Source organism: Phyllostomus discolor, chromosome X, assembly GCF_004126475.2.
Source record: "Phyllostomus discolor isolate MPI-MPIP mPhyDis1 chromosome X, mPhyDis1.pri.v3, whole genome shotgun sequence".
Lineage (NCBI taxonomy): Eukaryota > Metazoa > Chordata > Mammalia > Chiroptera > Phyllostomidae > Phyllostomus > Phyllostomus discolor.
Window position 1 is genome coordinate 65,786,645 of NC_050198.1, and position 16,070 is coordinate 65,802,714.

A 16,070-nucleotide genomic window follows, 5' to 3' on the forward strand; every position below is an offset into this window, starting at 1 on the left:
GTTTAATGAATGCAAATAATTCTTGGCGGTTACCATTTTTGATACATCATAATAAAAAGTAGATTGAAATTGAAAAAAAGAATTTATATTTCTCAATTACACTTTAAATCTAAATCTAAATTTAGCAGATAAAAGTAATAAAATCATTACTAGCATTTATGACACAGTAATAATATAAGCTCTGACTTGAAAACATTTTCAAATTTACTTATTCAGTTAATTTAGAATCAACTTCAATGTAGTGCATATACTTCACATGCCTAGGAGCCATAGAAAAACAAGGCCAAGTAGACCATAATCATCATTTAAGGTCTTTAGATTCTTTAGGCTTAAATGACCCTGCCCAAAATAGCTGATGGTATTTGCCCAGGATTTGTATCTTATCCTCAAATGTTTGGTTCACACACAAAGTAAGACCAGCAAGGAAGGGCAGCACAGGCCAAGTAATTCACCATCTAAACAAAACTGAAAAAGAAGTATGCATGCCAGGCAGATGGTTTAAAATGCATTTTTAAAAACCTTCCATCCCTAACATACACCAAGTGTGCATGTATACAATAATCTAGCAATTATATTCTGCCTAAAAATGTTGATTTCAACTCACATTAGAGGTAGCCCTACTTACTATTTTTCCACTTGCAGTCCCTTACCTACAGCAGAATCCCAGGAAAGCACATGATTCCATTCAGAAGAATAAGAGATGGATGGGTAGTGGGATATTAACAAACCTAAAAAGATCCCCAAGGAACACACATGGACAGTTCCCCTCAGAGGACAAGGAGGAAAAGCAGATGGTCCTGGACCTTAAATTCAGGTGTATATATCACATCAGTTCCCAGGCACAAAGGCAGCCCAAAGGCTCTTTTTCCCCTTTTCCACATTCTGAAGGGGTATTTCTAGAGTAGGGGAAAAATGTGGATACCTATCCAATGGCCAGTTGAATAAATTTGGACCATTAGAAAAGTGATTCTAAAGTCATAAAAATATCAGAGTTTAATATCTCACATTTCATGCACTTTTATTAAGTGATATCACAAAAGACCATTATGTCTTCTAGACTATTTCTTTCTGCACTCAGATTCTGATGAAGCAATATTCCCCTCATTGCCTCTTCCCTAGTCTGATTTTCCCCAAAGCAGGCAACCTTTTTAACAGAGTTCAAAAACGGGTTTATAGTATATTAACCATTGGTGGTTTAAAGGTGCCATTTATGATTACTTTGCTCTTGAGGGGAAGAAAGGTAAAGTTTATGCCTCAAAATACTTAAGTAAGAATTGATGGTTTTCTAAAGGCTGACAATGAGAGGCCACATTATAACAGTAGTCTTCCTAACAGTATGGATTACTAGTAATGGTGCATTTAAGGGATTTTTTGCTTTTGCATCTTCTTTTTATAATCCAATTAAGACAAATGATGCTTTATTCTTCTACCTGTCTGAATGACTATATATACATTTTTTCTCTAATGTAATAAAATTAGTAGCTTGGAAAATACCATCTTTAGTTAAGTATTACTGAGGGCTTACCTCGATTTTTAAAAGTCCCACACAGTTAATATAATCTATACTAAAATAAATTATTAACACAAAGATATAATATGTTATTGGTATTATATAGAGAAGGAAAAAATTATTCTGGATAATTAAAAGTATTATTCCTTAAAAACAAAAGGTTTTATCAAGTATGCTTAGAAAAAAAATCACAACAAAGAGTTTACAAAAGTATTTTAATAAAATGTTCAAGTAAATTTCAGTTAAACTTACTAAGCTTAATATTCCTATAATTACATTTTGTTTGTTTGTATAACCTATAAGAAAGAAAGCTTATTATATATAAAATAGAGCATTCAGGACTATTAATAATTCTTTGGAACATCAAACTTACAGAAATCAAGCACCAATGTACCACATAACTACAACAGATTATAATTTAATACAAATATCACATCTTATTTGAAGAAATATCCATTAAACAATCACATTTTTGAAAAGCATTCAAAACTGACAATTATTCTAACACAGTATAATTTCATTTTTTTAAAAAATAAACCTATAGTAAGAAAAATAAATCATTCAATAAACACTGGAACTAAGCATTTGAATTCACAAGTTGCTATCTTTAGCACATTTAAATTAATTGCTAGATTTAGCAAGAGGTAGCAATGACTACAATAAGCCAAATCAAAACAGAAAATAAGTCTAATGTAAAAACAACAGAATTGTTTTTGTCTCTTAGCTGGCTCCATGACTGCATCTATTTTTGCCTAATATATAGATATTTCAGAAACAAGAAGCTCCCATGCAACTAAATAATAATTTTCAACCTTTTCTGTATCTTTTCTCCCCAAAATTCAACTGATTGAAAATATTTTCATTTCCTTGCTGGTAAAAACTGTAAAAGTCCAATCAATTATCCACCTCGATCTCCCTCTGAGCTTCAAATATCGTTAGAAAAACAGAAAAGTTCAAAGCAGTTGGAAAAGCTGAGATGTTCCAAAGGAATGCCAGTTGAGATCTTTTGTTAAAAACACCTACTTCCTAAAAGTCAACAGGTCAAACTTCGTCACAGTTGGAGGCAGGTATCTTCAGGAAATGTAAAAACTTCTTGCTGATTCACTCAGCAGATTTAAAATGTTCATCCACATCGGGGTACATATGGCCCTGGACCATCAGATATTCAAGGGCTTCCTTGATGGCATTAATACTCAGGCTGCAAAGCTCGGTCTGGAGCTCCTGAATGTTCTTACCTTCCTGTTGAGGACACTCATGAATTAAATGCAGCACATCCTTTTGGATGAACTCAGGGCTGGCCTCAATATACTCTGGAGGCTGATCCACTTTGTATGGAGCAACAAGTGCACTCTGCCCAAAGTTCACACTGACCATTTCCAAAATATGTTAGGTGAACTCGTTCATGTCTTCCAGGATGCAGATCTGCAATACCTCAAGGATCTTCACCTCTGCAGAACCACTGAGGATACCAAACACTGTAGCATAAACTTCCACCTGATACGGAGTCAGCTCCTATTTTGCTTTACCTCTGCCTAGCCAGTGGTGGGCATCAATAGGCTTGGTGGTCGTATCATCAATCTTGTAAAGAATGTAATTTGACACTTTCTCTGCCTTTCTGATGATCCCTGTGATTGAAACCTGGAAAACTACTATTCCCCTAACCTTGAAAACACTCTTCACCGGAGTGATTGTGAGCAGATGATTCACACAACAAGGTATAATGTTCTCAACTTGAGCCCTGGATCTTCGAGCTCTCAGAACAGGAGCTGTGCCACCCTGAAATAGTATGTCACTGTTGCCACTGACTCCACTCATGGCAGAGAGGCCACCATGGCCCCCAAACCCATTCCCACTCATCTTAACCAAAGCACAAGCAGATGAGTTGGCATGACTTGGCTCTACTCAGCAAGTTCCTCAAGCAAGCTTCCACTTCTACCAAGGGTTACAATGAATTCATGATTTGTGAAGATACACACAGCTCTGTGTCACCATGGATCCAATCAGCTACCAGAATGCAACTGCCTCCAGCCAGTCAGGACCTGCCAGCTTTTCTCCTCATCCCATAATTCTTTGGAGTTGTCTAGTACTTGTCAATGCTACATTTTAAAAAGCCAGTGTATAATTTCAGGCCTCTCCTGCCATCCAATAAAAAGGCATTTTCGCTATCTTCCCTGGACTCCTTCTTTCCAAAATTTCACAAGTTCTTCCACATTCACTTTTTTAAAAGATTTTATGTATTTATTTATTTATTTTTAGAGAGTGAGGAAGGGAGTGAGAAGGAAAGGAAAACAAACATCAATGTGACAGAGAAAGTGAAACGTCCATCAGTTGCCTCTCACACACCCCCAGGGAACCAGACCACAACCAAGGGAGGCATGTGCCCTGACCCCAATGGAACTTGCTTGGGTTTGCTGGACAAGGCCCAAGCCACTGATTGGGTCACACCAATCAGAGTTTCCACAGTTGCTTCTTAAAGATTAATGTATTCACTCACTGAATCAGTTAACCATTACACACAAATTTCAGAACACACAAGTTCATTATGGTAGAGTGCTGTAGGTTACATGATGGGGGGGATGACAAGAAGTTGAGGTGGAGGCATAGACAGTAAAGGGGGGATACAGAACAAGAGACAGAAACTGGGGGTAGAGGATAACCATGGTTACTCTTAAAGAACTCATTCCTTGTTCAAATCATTAAAACCAGAAGGAAGCTACTTCTATAGTCACTTCTTTTTTAAAAATTTGTATTGTTAATCCTATTACAGGTGTCCCCATTCCCCTCCCTTTGCCTTCCTCTAACCAGCCCACACCCCCTCTTCCCCTGGCCTTCACCACACTATCGTCTGTGTCCATGAGAACATACATACATGTTCTTGAGCTACTAATCCCTTCACCTTCTTTTATCACTTCTTCAAGAACCATTCATCACTCATTCAATCAGTTAACCATTCAATGAAATTTTTGGAATACATAAATGTGCTATGGCAGAGTGCTGCAGGTTACATGGGCAAGAAGGAGGCAGGGGCATGAGGGAGAGGTAGGGGGTGAAGGGCAACTAGAAGGAAAGGATTGGGGGACATGGTATGTGGGGGATCACCACTTCGGTTACTGTTTTCAAAGAATTCACATGCTGTTCAAATCATTAAAACCAGAGGCACTCTGGAAGAAATAGAAAGATAGCCACCTTTGAATGATTATATTGAAATGTAAGTTCATCTTACCACTTCCTTTTAAAAGTTTTTATTGAAGAATTATAATTTTTCAGTTTTTCTGCCAAATGCACTAGAGATTAAAATGAATATAGTTGTCCTGGCCAGGTGGCTCAGTTGGTTGGAGTATGATCCCCAACACCAAAAGAGTTGAGGTTTGTCCCCTACCCTGCCCCCCTCTATCGGGTGCCTGCTGGAGGCAAGCCATAGATGTTTCTTTCTCTCTCTCTCCCCCTCTCATTCTGTCTCTCTAAAAGCATATCTTTGGGTGAGGATTTAAAAAAATGTTGTCCCCTGAACAACACGCTCTGTGCAGTTCAAACCTGTACTGTTCAAGAGTAAACTGGTGCTGGGAATCTAGGTTATGCAGATGCTTAACTTAAGTTATAAGCCAATTTTCCAGTCTGCAGGCAGTAGGCACTCCTACCCCCCATGTTGTTCAAGGGTCAACTCTTCTATGATGAATTTGAATTGAATTTATACATAAATCCCAAGGGAATTACTGAGCTCTACATTATTTTCAAGGCTCTGTAGCTAGGTCACAGAAGTTCAAGATGTGACCCCATTATATGTTAAGAACATGAATAAAATAAAAATTCGATTTTTATATATTTTATGCATTTATTTCTGCACTGAAGCAGACAGCAATTGTGTGACTAGATCACACAATATTTTTACATTACACTGAAAGTCTATTTTTCTTATAAAAACATTTTATTTTTGGTGTAATTTAAAGACTTTTTATGGTAAATATAGGAACATCAGTTACTGTAATACATCATTGGCAAGAAACTTATTTAAAGTCTTTTTCAACAATTTTGAAAAGTTTATTAGTACTTTCATTTCTTTTATTGGGTAAATAATTAAAATTTTGCTATTTCAAATTATGGAAATATATAAGTAGTATATCTAAAATGTGTAGAAGGTAACTTCTACATTTATATTTACTTCTCAAGTTAAAAAAAAAAAGGAATGAAACCATAGAGCCAATATGAGGGGGAACCAAAAAACCCAGGAATCTATTTATAAAAAATTATGCATTTATTCTTACAGGTTTAAACTTCAGTCACCTTTCAAGTACTCTCCATCTGATGAAACACACATATTGAGATTTTTTTTTCCACTGCTCCAATGATTTTTAAACAGTTTTCGAAATCATCGATTTTGATACCTTTTAGTGCTTCTACCATTTTTCCAACTTTTCCTCATCAGAATAACATTTCCCTTCGAGCACTTTCTTCATCCAGGGAAACAAAAAGTGTTGCTTAGGGTGAGATCAGGTCATGAGGGTCATATGCTGTTCAGCAGTCAAAAACTGCTGAACACTCACCATGGTGTGGGCAGGTGCACTCATAAATCACCCATCATGAAGTGAGCAAACAAAAAAAATTCACTGAAGCTGAACACAGACTCTCACAACAACACCAGGTGGTACACTGACACAGAGACACAGATGGGTTCCTAGAACCCATCTCACCTAATGGGGGAAGCCTGTACTATAAGGGGCCTGCCCTTTAGAAGATAATTCCAGGTTTTTTGGGTCCCTCCTTTTACACTTGTATACTGAATTTGTTTTATAAAAAATATATATAATAATTATTACCTGGGTACACAGATTTCCATGTAAATATGCATATTTAACTTCTGGATACATGTTTATATAGCCAGAGGAACTACACATCTAAGTAATATTTGTTTTCTTAAAATTGAACATTATTAGAGATCAGATTAACTACACTTTCTTAAATGCTTACAACCTCATAATTAGACATTAATGTTTTATTACATTAGCTAACATTAGACATCTGATCAGAAAATCTTGAGGTTCACGATTTAACTGATTATATTCCCAACAATTATATACAGTACAAATTGTATGAATCATATCAAAACAAATAAGAACCACCTACCTGACAGGATTGCTGGTTAAAGAAACCCTCAGAGATTCCAGGCAATTAAGAAGTTTCTCATCTGAAATACCAGATCTTAATTCATGAACATATTCTTGTGAAGACAGGGTGCATTCATGTTTGCTGTTTTTCAGTCCTCCCTAAATAGAAGAAAATGATAGCAGTTAAGACAGATAACAGTTTGTTTTTATAAAACTTTTAAAATAAAATAATGCATAAAATATATTAAGATTTTACTATATAAAAATGTGTGCAGAGTGCTAGGCACTTAAAAATTCACGATCACAAAACTGATGTGGTAAAATCACGTTGGATGTATCTCAACACTCTCCTCAGCCTCATTTAAAAGAAAATTACACTGCTGATGCTCATGACCTGAATAGAATATGGACTTGAGTTGCATAAAGTATCACTGACAGGAACGCTTAAATTTACAATTCATGTATTAGGATTAACATTAGCTGCTCCTCAACCCACAGGATGAATATTTAGCAATCATCTTATTAATATTTCTAGCTAAGATATTTGTATTCTTTTCCACAAAACACAGTGAATGAACTTTAATATAAAACATGATACATAACCCACATTTATTGAAATGGAGCATCAGCCTATCTGAACAAATGAAAACAGTTATTAAAGTGTAAAACAATATAGTCTATTAGCATGTTAATCAAATTAATCTAAAATATTCATCAATTCCAATTTCTTTCTAACTTTGTTAGTCTCATTTATAGATAAATCTTTAAAAAAAGTCATTAATGCATTTATCTGATAGTGACTAGTTTTGAGCCTAATTTCCAATATAGGAGGGGTTATTTCTAGAACTCATTATAACATCACAGCTCTTTAGCTTTATCACCAAACCGTACCTATCTAAGTAGTTTGGAGGAACGGCTGGGAGGAAAACATCAGCAACACATTCACTGTACCAATAATGCATAGTTTTACCTTTCAGACACACATAATCATAACTACCAATTAATACATTACAAACATATCCCTTTGAATAAAAACCCTTGCTTGATTCCCATTTTCTAAGTTCTTACAAATTATATTCAGTTTCTGCTAAGTATCTAAGCTGCAATAAGAAAAGTAATTTTTTTTCATTTGGTAGAAGTCATAGCATTAGAATATATAGAATTTAAAAAAATACAATGTGTTAATAATGAAAAATGGATTCCTTAGGATATTATACTATTGTCTTTTTATTGAGAAGATCTTCTCAATATAGAAATTATCTATCATTTCTAATGTCTGATTTTTAAAAAATTCCACTAAATAGTAAACATTTAAAGTCTAATGTCTTATATATGGAAACTATTTCCTTATAGCACTGTGGCTCTATCACTCCTATAGCACATAAGACATTGGGGCAGAGGTCATTATTTGTGTCTGTCTCTCTTCTAGACTGGGAAGTCCATGTAAGCCAAGTAGCTAACACAGTGAATGAATTTAGTGAGCCTTAACAAAAGTGTGCTGTTATTGAATCTTTCCATAACAATAACAGAACAAAGAATATAATTTCATACTTTTAGTGCCCATATTTTGTATATTGGCCACTGACCTGATTTTTTCTTGCTTTGTTAAGATACACAGATGTTCAAGAAGTCTACTGTATAAATTACCACATACATGGTACAGTAAGTAAAACCATCACCATGAAATCATTTCCAAGTTTCTATAACTTATTTATCTACCTCTTAAGGCTACATACAGATCCACAAGTAAATATTAATAGCATAAAACTGCAAGTTATCACCACATACCACTTTCATATGAAATTCAAACTTTTTCCTTAATTAATAGATAACAAGGCTCTACTGATCCCCTGGAGGCTTGTATATAATAAACCTTATTCCTGTAGAATAAGTTTTGTATTTTCTGTTTTCTCTGTCTGAAGGACTTTGACCCCTGACCTCTCCACTGCTCAATCTCATCATTTCAGTTCTATCCCACTGTAAACCTCATTTATAGCATTAGCTTTATATGTTTATCTTCTACAGCACTTTCTTTGTTTACTGTGTCTTCCTCATTAAAAGAGAAACTCTATAAGGTAAGAATCTTGCCTACCTTTTTCACCACTGTATCTCCAGATTTTAACACTGTGCTTGGCATACAGTAAGTTCTCAGTACATATTTCTCGAATGAATGGATGAATGGATGGAGAATAAACAAATGAATGAACAACTATTGAGTTTCAACATGCAGAAGGTTCAAAATTCAGTTTAGTTTTCCATCAGAGTATTAGAGTTCTGAGCTGCCCCATTACAATACATTCAAAGATGTGAGCACTGAACAGATAAATTGAGACAGTGTATGACAGCATGCTGGGGACCACTTAAACTGCCACTGGGTTTGAATCATGCCCCCCTCACTTATGTTCCAGCTAATCCCTCAGCAGGCTATTGAACTAATCTCTATAAACCTGTTGGCTCATCCATGATATAGGGGTAATAAACACCTAGTCCCTTCATGTTTGTTATGAATATTAAGTAAGACAATGCATATGAAGTGCCTAAAACAGGCATTTTGTATGTGTTGCCTCACAGACAGAGTAAGCTGACCAGACAATGTTACTTCCCTGCTTCCATATGGTCATGGCTAAGATACTATTGATGGAAAAATTGGGCCAGCCCATCACATTGAGAGTCGCCACTCCTCTAAATCCTAGAAACAAGTTTAAATTATATAATTTAAGATAATCTCTGGTTATAAGGAGTGGAAGCAAATGACCTAATGGAGTAAGACCAAAAATACAGAGCCTCATAGAATAAATAAATGACTTTTATCAAGCTTAGAAGGACTTAGGGGTTTTATCATAAGTTCACATTTGATAATTATGAAAATGTGATAACATATAATGGCTGGACTGGCCCTTAAACGTCAGTTCTTCTAATACCCTAATTACAGAAATAGGAAATAGCAGTGATTACCAAAGTTCACATAATTAGTAAGACAGCAGGACTAAAACACTAATGTTCTGGTCCTCGGGTTACTTCTTTTTATACTGTATGCCACTTTTTCCCAATATTGAATAAAACATTAAAGCAACAAGTATTTAATTCTGAAACCTCTATTACAAAACGTCAAAGAATCCTCAGCATAATCAATATGGTACACCATAATATTAAAGAAATCACCTAAAAACAAAATAGTGCAATAGATTAATTCTCACTATCTTTAATAGGGCTGTAATACAAGAATGGCTTATTATTAACACCCTGTTCTGATACTGAACAAAGAAAACAACTAGATAATGGATGGATAATAATGGAAAATTTAATTAGCTGCTCTGTATGAGATTAATGAAAATTACCACTGTGCCCATTTGATCTTCAAAAATAATGCAGACAAAGTAACCAATTAGCATACATCATGGTACTCTAAAGCTAGGTGAACAAAAAGCTTTCCTAATTTGAAGCTATTTCCTAATTTGAAAATCATTAAGATGGAGACACTTATCAGTGTGACTGTGCTTGTGTTATCCTAAGACATTACACAAAGAACCAAAAAAGAACTTTGGGTCAGCATAATAATCACATCTTCCTACTTCAATATGAAATGTTAGTATCAAAACCAGATAAGCAATAGTCTAAAAGGAACATTTTAAGTTTGCAGTGGAGATACAACTTATAATTTAGGATGACTTTCCCTGAGAATGATCTGTCACTATTCAATGTAAATACATATTTACCTATACTTTGAGGAAAGCTTCCTAGTTCTAAGCTGTAAGGTACCTTCCTGCAGACACTAGGAAGAATTGATCATTACACAGGTCTTTTCAACTATAATGCATACACAAATAGCAATCACTATCAGTGGTGTCATCTTCTAAGAGTATGGACAATATTGTTGTCATGAAAACAGTACTAATGTTACTATTATTGACCATGATTCATAAACCCTAATGAAGTCAGGTTAATTTGCCTACTTTAATCAAGTGAGTTTCTTATCTATCACAGCAGTTCTCAGAAAAAGCAATGTCAGAGATTAACACATTTGGAATTATACCTACAAAGGTCACAGTGTTGTCCTTTGGGAGGCTTCTAAACCTTTAAAAACTTGGGAAATCCAAAGGCTATTTTCCTCATCATCAGTTTCTTGAGTTTCAGTAGGAAAAGGAAACATAAAACAAGCGCCTGATCCAAATCCATCTACCTATTTATTTATTCTATTAGTGATACTTTTGGTGAACTATACAACTCTGAATGCTAAACTTTAGATGGCTTCTCTCCAGTTATTTAGGACAAATACCTTATAAAAAGAGACAATGGAATTAAGTAATTCATTTATCCAGAAAATACAAAATATATTTTAAAATAAATATATTACCACGTTTCAAATTACTATATATGCAATTTGCAGTGAAAATTCTTTACACTGCATGAAACATATAGCATAAAAATAATTATACATTATCAATTCAGAGTCTCTAAGATAAAAACCTACACAGATAATTACTATCATGAGGTAACTTCAGAAAATGTCACTCCCCATTGCAGGACACAATGGGGAATTAAGGCCTTTTTAATTAAGGACTTATTCGGAAGTTGAAAGTAATATGCAAAATAAGAAAACATACCCTAAATCCTAGAACAGAAAAAATTTCACAGCAATACAGATGTACCCTAATTTTTCATATTATACATACCATTTATCCCAAAAGGATATGACTGTTACTTTATATGTGACTAGCTAAAATGACTTTTTAAAAATATAAGATTTTCTATGAGAAATAATTTTTGTTTAGCTATTGAAGTTTCTACATATTAAACACCAGATTAAGCACTTCACCCCCAAATCACAAACTCTAAAACCATAACAATAATATGTCAATTATTCTTTCAGCACATTACTGTTAGAAATATCAAGTACACAAAGAAACTCTAAACATGTATTATGTCACCCTACTGGTATTTCTTTTGCTATGAAAAATGTATTTAATGTATAAAATATGAAAAAAATAATTTACAAAGTATGGAGGAAAATACTTCATAATAACATCAAGGAATTATTCAATACACAAATTTTCATTTCTAACATTAATAAAAGGATATTTTAATAAGTAGAATATTGATCCCAAAACATTTAACTTGACTTCTTGTAAAATGTTTCTTGTCCAACAATCTCATTTGATCTACATACTTTCAGACATATCAACAACAAAAAGCTAAACCACTGTTACTGTTAAATGATTTGTTAGAGAAAGCTAATTAAAATATTTAATGCATGCAAAATTAGTCAATCTGTATAATAAGCTATCAGTCTGATATGTTTCTCTTTTATACCAAACACAATAAATGTATGGTCTATCCCATACTTAAAATCTACCCATACTTACCTTTTATAACTAGTATAAAACAATTATGGTAAACAATGTACATATGGGTAATGTCTTTAAAACTATAACGTGTTACTACTAGCATTTTTAGCCCTTATCAACACCCAGAGTACTTGATGAAAGAAAGTTTAAGCATTATCTTTATCTTTTATTTGACATAAGCCCTTAAGATATATCAGAAAATGAAATATAAACAGATAGAAAATAACCCAGGGGTTCTTAACCCTGGGTCCCAATTCAGGAAGTACATAAACTTGGAAGGGGAAAAACAACATCTTTAGTTTCAGTAACTGCTGACTTGATTTCAGCAACTCTTCCAATTATGAATTTAAACAACAGATCATAGTGCATAGTTGGTCACTATGACTCATAGAAGTCACAGATATTTCCTATCACACCACAAAAACCACATTTGTGGCAGTTTCTCAAAATATCACATATGCTTACCATTTCTTCAAAATTAACCTGTTCTACAAGCTGCCACTTTGCCTTGTTATTCAACAAATATTGTAAAGAAACATATTATTCTGTCTCAATTTTCTAATTAAACTTTCTATTTTCAGATCATTGTAAACATGCATTCTACTGTAAGAAAAATGCAAAGAAATCCTTTGTTTCCCCCAATGGTAGCATCTTCCTTAAAACTATACTGCAATATCAAAGCTGAAATACTGACATTGAAAACCCCACCTGTTTATTGAGAGTTCCCTAGTGTTACTTGAACGTGTGTGTTTGTGTGTGTGTGTTTAGTTCTATGCAATTTAATCACATGTAGATTAACGTATCCAACCACCAAAATCAAGATACCAAATAGTGCCACCACCCCAAGGATCCCTCATGTTGTTGTTTCCTAACCATACTCATATGCCTCCCACAGCTCCCCATCCCTGTCAACCACTAATCTAGTCTCAATTTCTACAATTTGACTTCTCCAGAAAGTCATATGCAGGAAATTATTCAGTAATAATCTTTTCACATGGGCTCTTTTTTCACTCAGCATACTGCCCTGGAGAGTCATACAAGTTCTTGCACATATCACTAGTTCATTCCTGTTTGTTGCTGAATAGTATTCCGTGCTGTGGGTATACCACAGTTATTTAACCATTCACTTCCTGAGAATATCATTGTTTCCAGTTTTTGTCTATTCTGAATAAAACTGCTATGAACATGAGACGAGATGGCGGAGGAGTAAATGGAAGCCACTAACTTCCTCCTAGGACCAATCTGGAATTACAAGTAAATTGTGGAGAAATCACCTGGAACAAACAACTGAACAACAGCGAGAAGCCAGATATCCTCAGACAGACAGAAGAAGCAGCTTCAGCACTGACTGGTAAGGAGTGCAGTGGAGACTTGAGAGAGCTGGCTGGGCACCCACAGGCAGTAGCAATGGAGGGATAATTAAGCTGCAGGATGGATCCCCCTGAGAATAGTGGGGTCTAAACCCTAAGCTGAGATCCCCTAGAGCACAAAGGCCCAAACAGTACACAGATAACAACCAGCTGCAAAGAGCAACAGGGTTGCTCTGAGATGGATGGATGGATGGATGGATGGATGGATGGATGGATGATGCAAAGCGCCGTTTAAAGGGACAATGCACAAATTTTCATTTGCAGCTACTTACCTGGGGCTCAGACAAAGGTGGGGGCAGAGTGGGCTAGAGACACCTGAGGAGAGACTGGAGACAGAAGCTTTGAAGGCACAGTTGAGAGAGTATATGCAAGGATCCTGGTGCTGAGTCATCCCCCATATGGCAGCAGTTATCCTGCTCAGGAAGACCACTGCCTCAGAGTGGGAGCAGCCTGAGGAGAAACAGTAGCCCCAACCTCAGGAGGGATCCTGCTCTGCCCTATGGGGCATAAGCCTGACTACTAAGTGCAGAGGGACTAGATTAACAACTGAAGGAGATGGCCACAGACCTTAAATCCCTGGCAGCCTCAGAACATCCTGCCTAAGGTCAACATGTGACATCACCAGAGGTACATCCAGAAAGGAAAAACAGTAGTAAATACTAGAGGCTACCAGACAAAAACTACAGTGGTCTTCTCCTCTATTAGCAATATTTTTTTTCCTGAACAGGTTTTTAACATTCATTTCTTGTCTATCAATTTTGTGCATATTAAGTCATTAGATTTTATATTATACTTTATTTCTCTCCTTTCTTATAATAATCTTAATCTCTTTACACTCTTATTAATACTGGTTCATTGCTGTTGATAGTGGGATTCTGGCGGGGGGTGGGCGGTTATCGTTGTGGATGTGGGTTTGTTCCCTGGGTTTTGTGGCTTTGTTCTGGTAGCACCTGTACAATAGCATACAAGATGTTGTGGGCGGAGAGATACTCAGTAAACCAGCTGGAGGGAAGCACCCACCGAAGAAAGACCCAACAACAATTAAAACCCAAATACATCCAGAAAGCCAACATAAATGACATAAGGGATATCCCAAGAGCATCAAGTTCAGGAGATCAAGGAGAGTGCACCACTGAACCTCACAGGTCTCCTACCATAGAAGTTCATACCACAAACTCAGGGAGTCAAAACAGACCACTTTAAGAAGCACAGGCAAACAAGAAGACTCTCCCCCAAAAAAGAGAACACAAAGAAACAACCCCCAATCAAAATGAAAGGAGGACCAGACCTATACAGACTGAAAGTGAAGGGTTGGAAAAAAATATTCCAAGCAAATGGAGAGGAAAGAAAAGCCACAGTAGCAATACTCATATCAGACAAAACAGACTGTAAAACAAAGGCCATAAAAATAGACAATGAAGGATACTTCATAATACTCAAATGAAGGATCCATCAAGAAGACATACACATTGTAAACATCTATGTACCCAACACAGGTGCACACAAATATATAAGGAAAAGCTTGGAGGACTTCAAGAAAAATATAGGCAGCAACACACTTATACTATGGGATTTTAACACCCCACTGTCAAAAATGGATAGATGTTCCAAACAAAATATCAACAAGGATATTGTAGCATTAACAAAGCCCTAGATCAAATGGACTTAACTGATATACATATATACAGAACCTTTCATCCCAAAGAAGCAAAAATACACATTCTTTTCAAATGCACATGGAACATTTTCAAAGACAGACCACATGATAGGGCACAAAACAAGCCTCAATAAACTAAAGAAAACAAAAATCATATAAAGCATTTTCTTGAACGATAATAGCCTGAAACTAGAAAGCAGCAATCAAGAAAAAAATTAAAATGACTCAAATTTGTGGAGATTGAATAGCATGCCATTAAACAATGACTGTATTAACAATGACATCAAGGAAGAAATCAAAAAGTTCCTGGAAACAAATGAGAATGAACTCACAGCACTCCAAAACTTACTGGACACAGCAAAGGCAGTCCTGAGAGGGAAATTCATAGCAATACAGGCCTACCTAAAAAAGACAGAAACATTTCAAACAAACAACCTAACCTTACACCTACAAGAACTTGAGGAAGAACAACAAACATAACCCAGAGTGAGTAGAAGGAAGGAAATAACCAAGATCAGAGCAGAATTAAATGACATAGAGGCTAAAAGAGCAATTCAAAGGAGCAATAAATCCAGGAGCTGGTTCTCTGAAAACATAAACAACAGGGACAAGCCTTTAAGCAAACTCCTCAAGAAAAAAAGAAAGAGGACCCAAACAAACACAATCAGAAATAAAAGAGGTGAGATTACAACTGATACCACAGAAATACAAAGGATTGTAAGAAATTACAACAAAAAAACTATATGGCAAGAAATTTGAAAACCTGGGTGAAATGGACAAATGTCTAAAAGCATATAATCTTCCAAAAGTGAATGAAGAAGAAGCAGAAAGCTTAAACAGACTTATAACAGCTGGCAAAATCGAAGCAGTAATCAAAAAACTCCTGGCATACAAAAGCCCTGGACTGGATGGTTTCACAGGAAAATTTTTAAAAACCTTTAAGGAAGAACTAACCCCTATACTTCAGACTATTTGAAAAAATCCAAGAGGAGGGAAGACTCCCAAACTCTTCTGATGAAGCCCACATAATCCTAACCCCAAAATCCAATAAAGACACAACAAAGAAAGAAAACTACAGGCTAATAA

General features: G+C 35.5%; 2 protein-coding genes across 5 annotated transcripts in view; both read right to left on the minus strand.

Annotated features, from left to right (window-relative positions):
- The window catches only part of DIAPH2 (diaphanous related formin 2), a 914,500-nt gene that overhangs the window by 713,821 nt on the left and 184,609 nt on the right, over positions 1–16,070 (minus strand). For 3 of the 4 annotated variants that reach the window (XM_028522433.2, XM_036016530.1, XM_028522432.2), the window contains one exon: positions 6,632–6,771. In XM_028522433.2, the coding sequence (XP_028378234.1) occupies positions 6,632–6,771 (140 nt within the window). Of the gene's footprint in view, positions 1–6,631; positions 6,772–7,498; positions 7,508–16,070 lie in introns of all 4 variants that reach the window. The other variant, XM_036016531.1, reaches the window with a different exon arrangement.
- RPA4 (replication protein A4) lies at positions 1,700–3,725 on the minus strand. The gene is given in 1 exon segment (XM_028522434.2): positions 1,700–3,725. A coding segment is annotated over 1 exon segment (756 nt). The 5' UTR covers positions 3,368–3,725; the 3' UTR covers positions 1,700–2,611.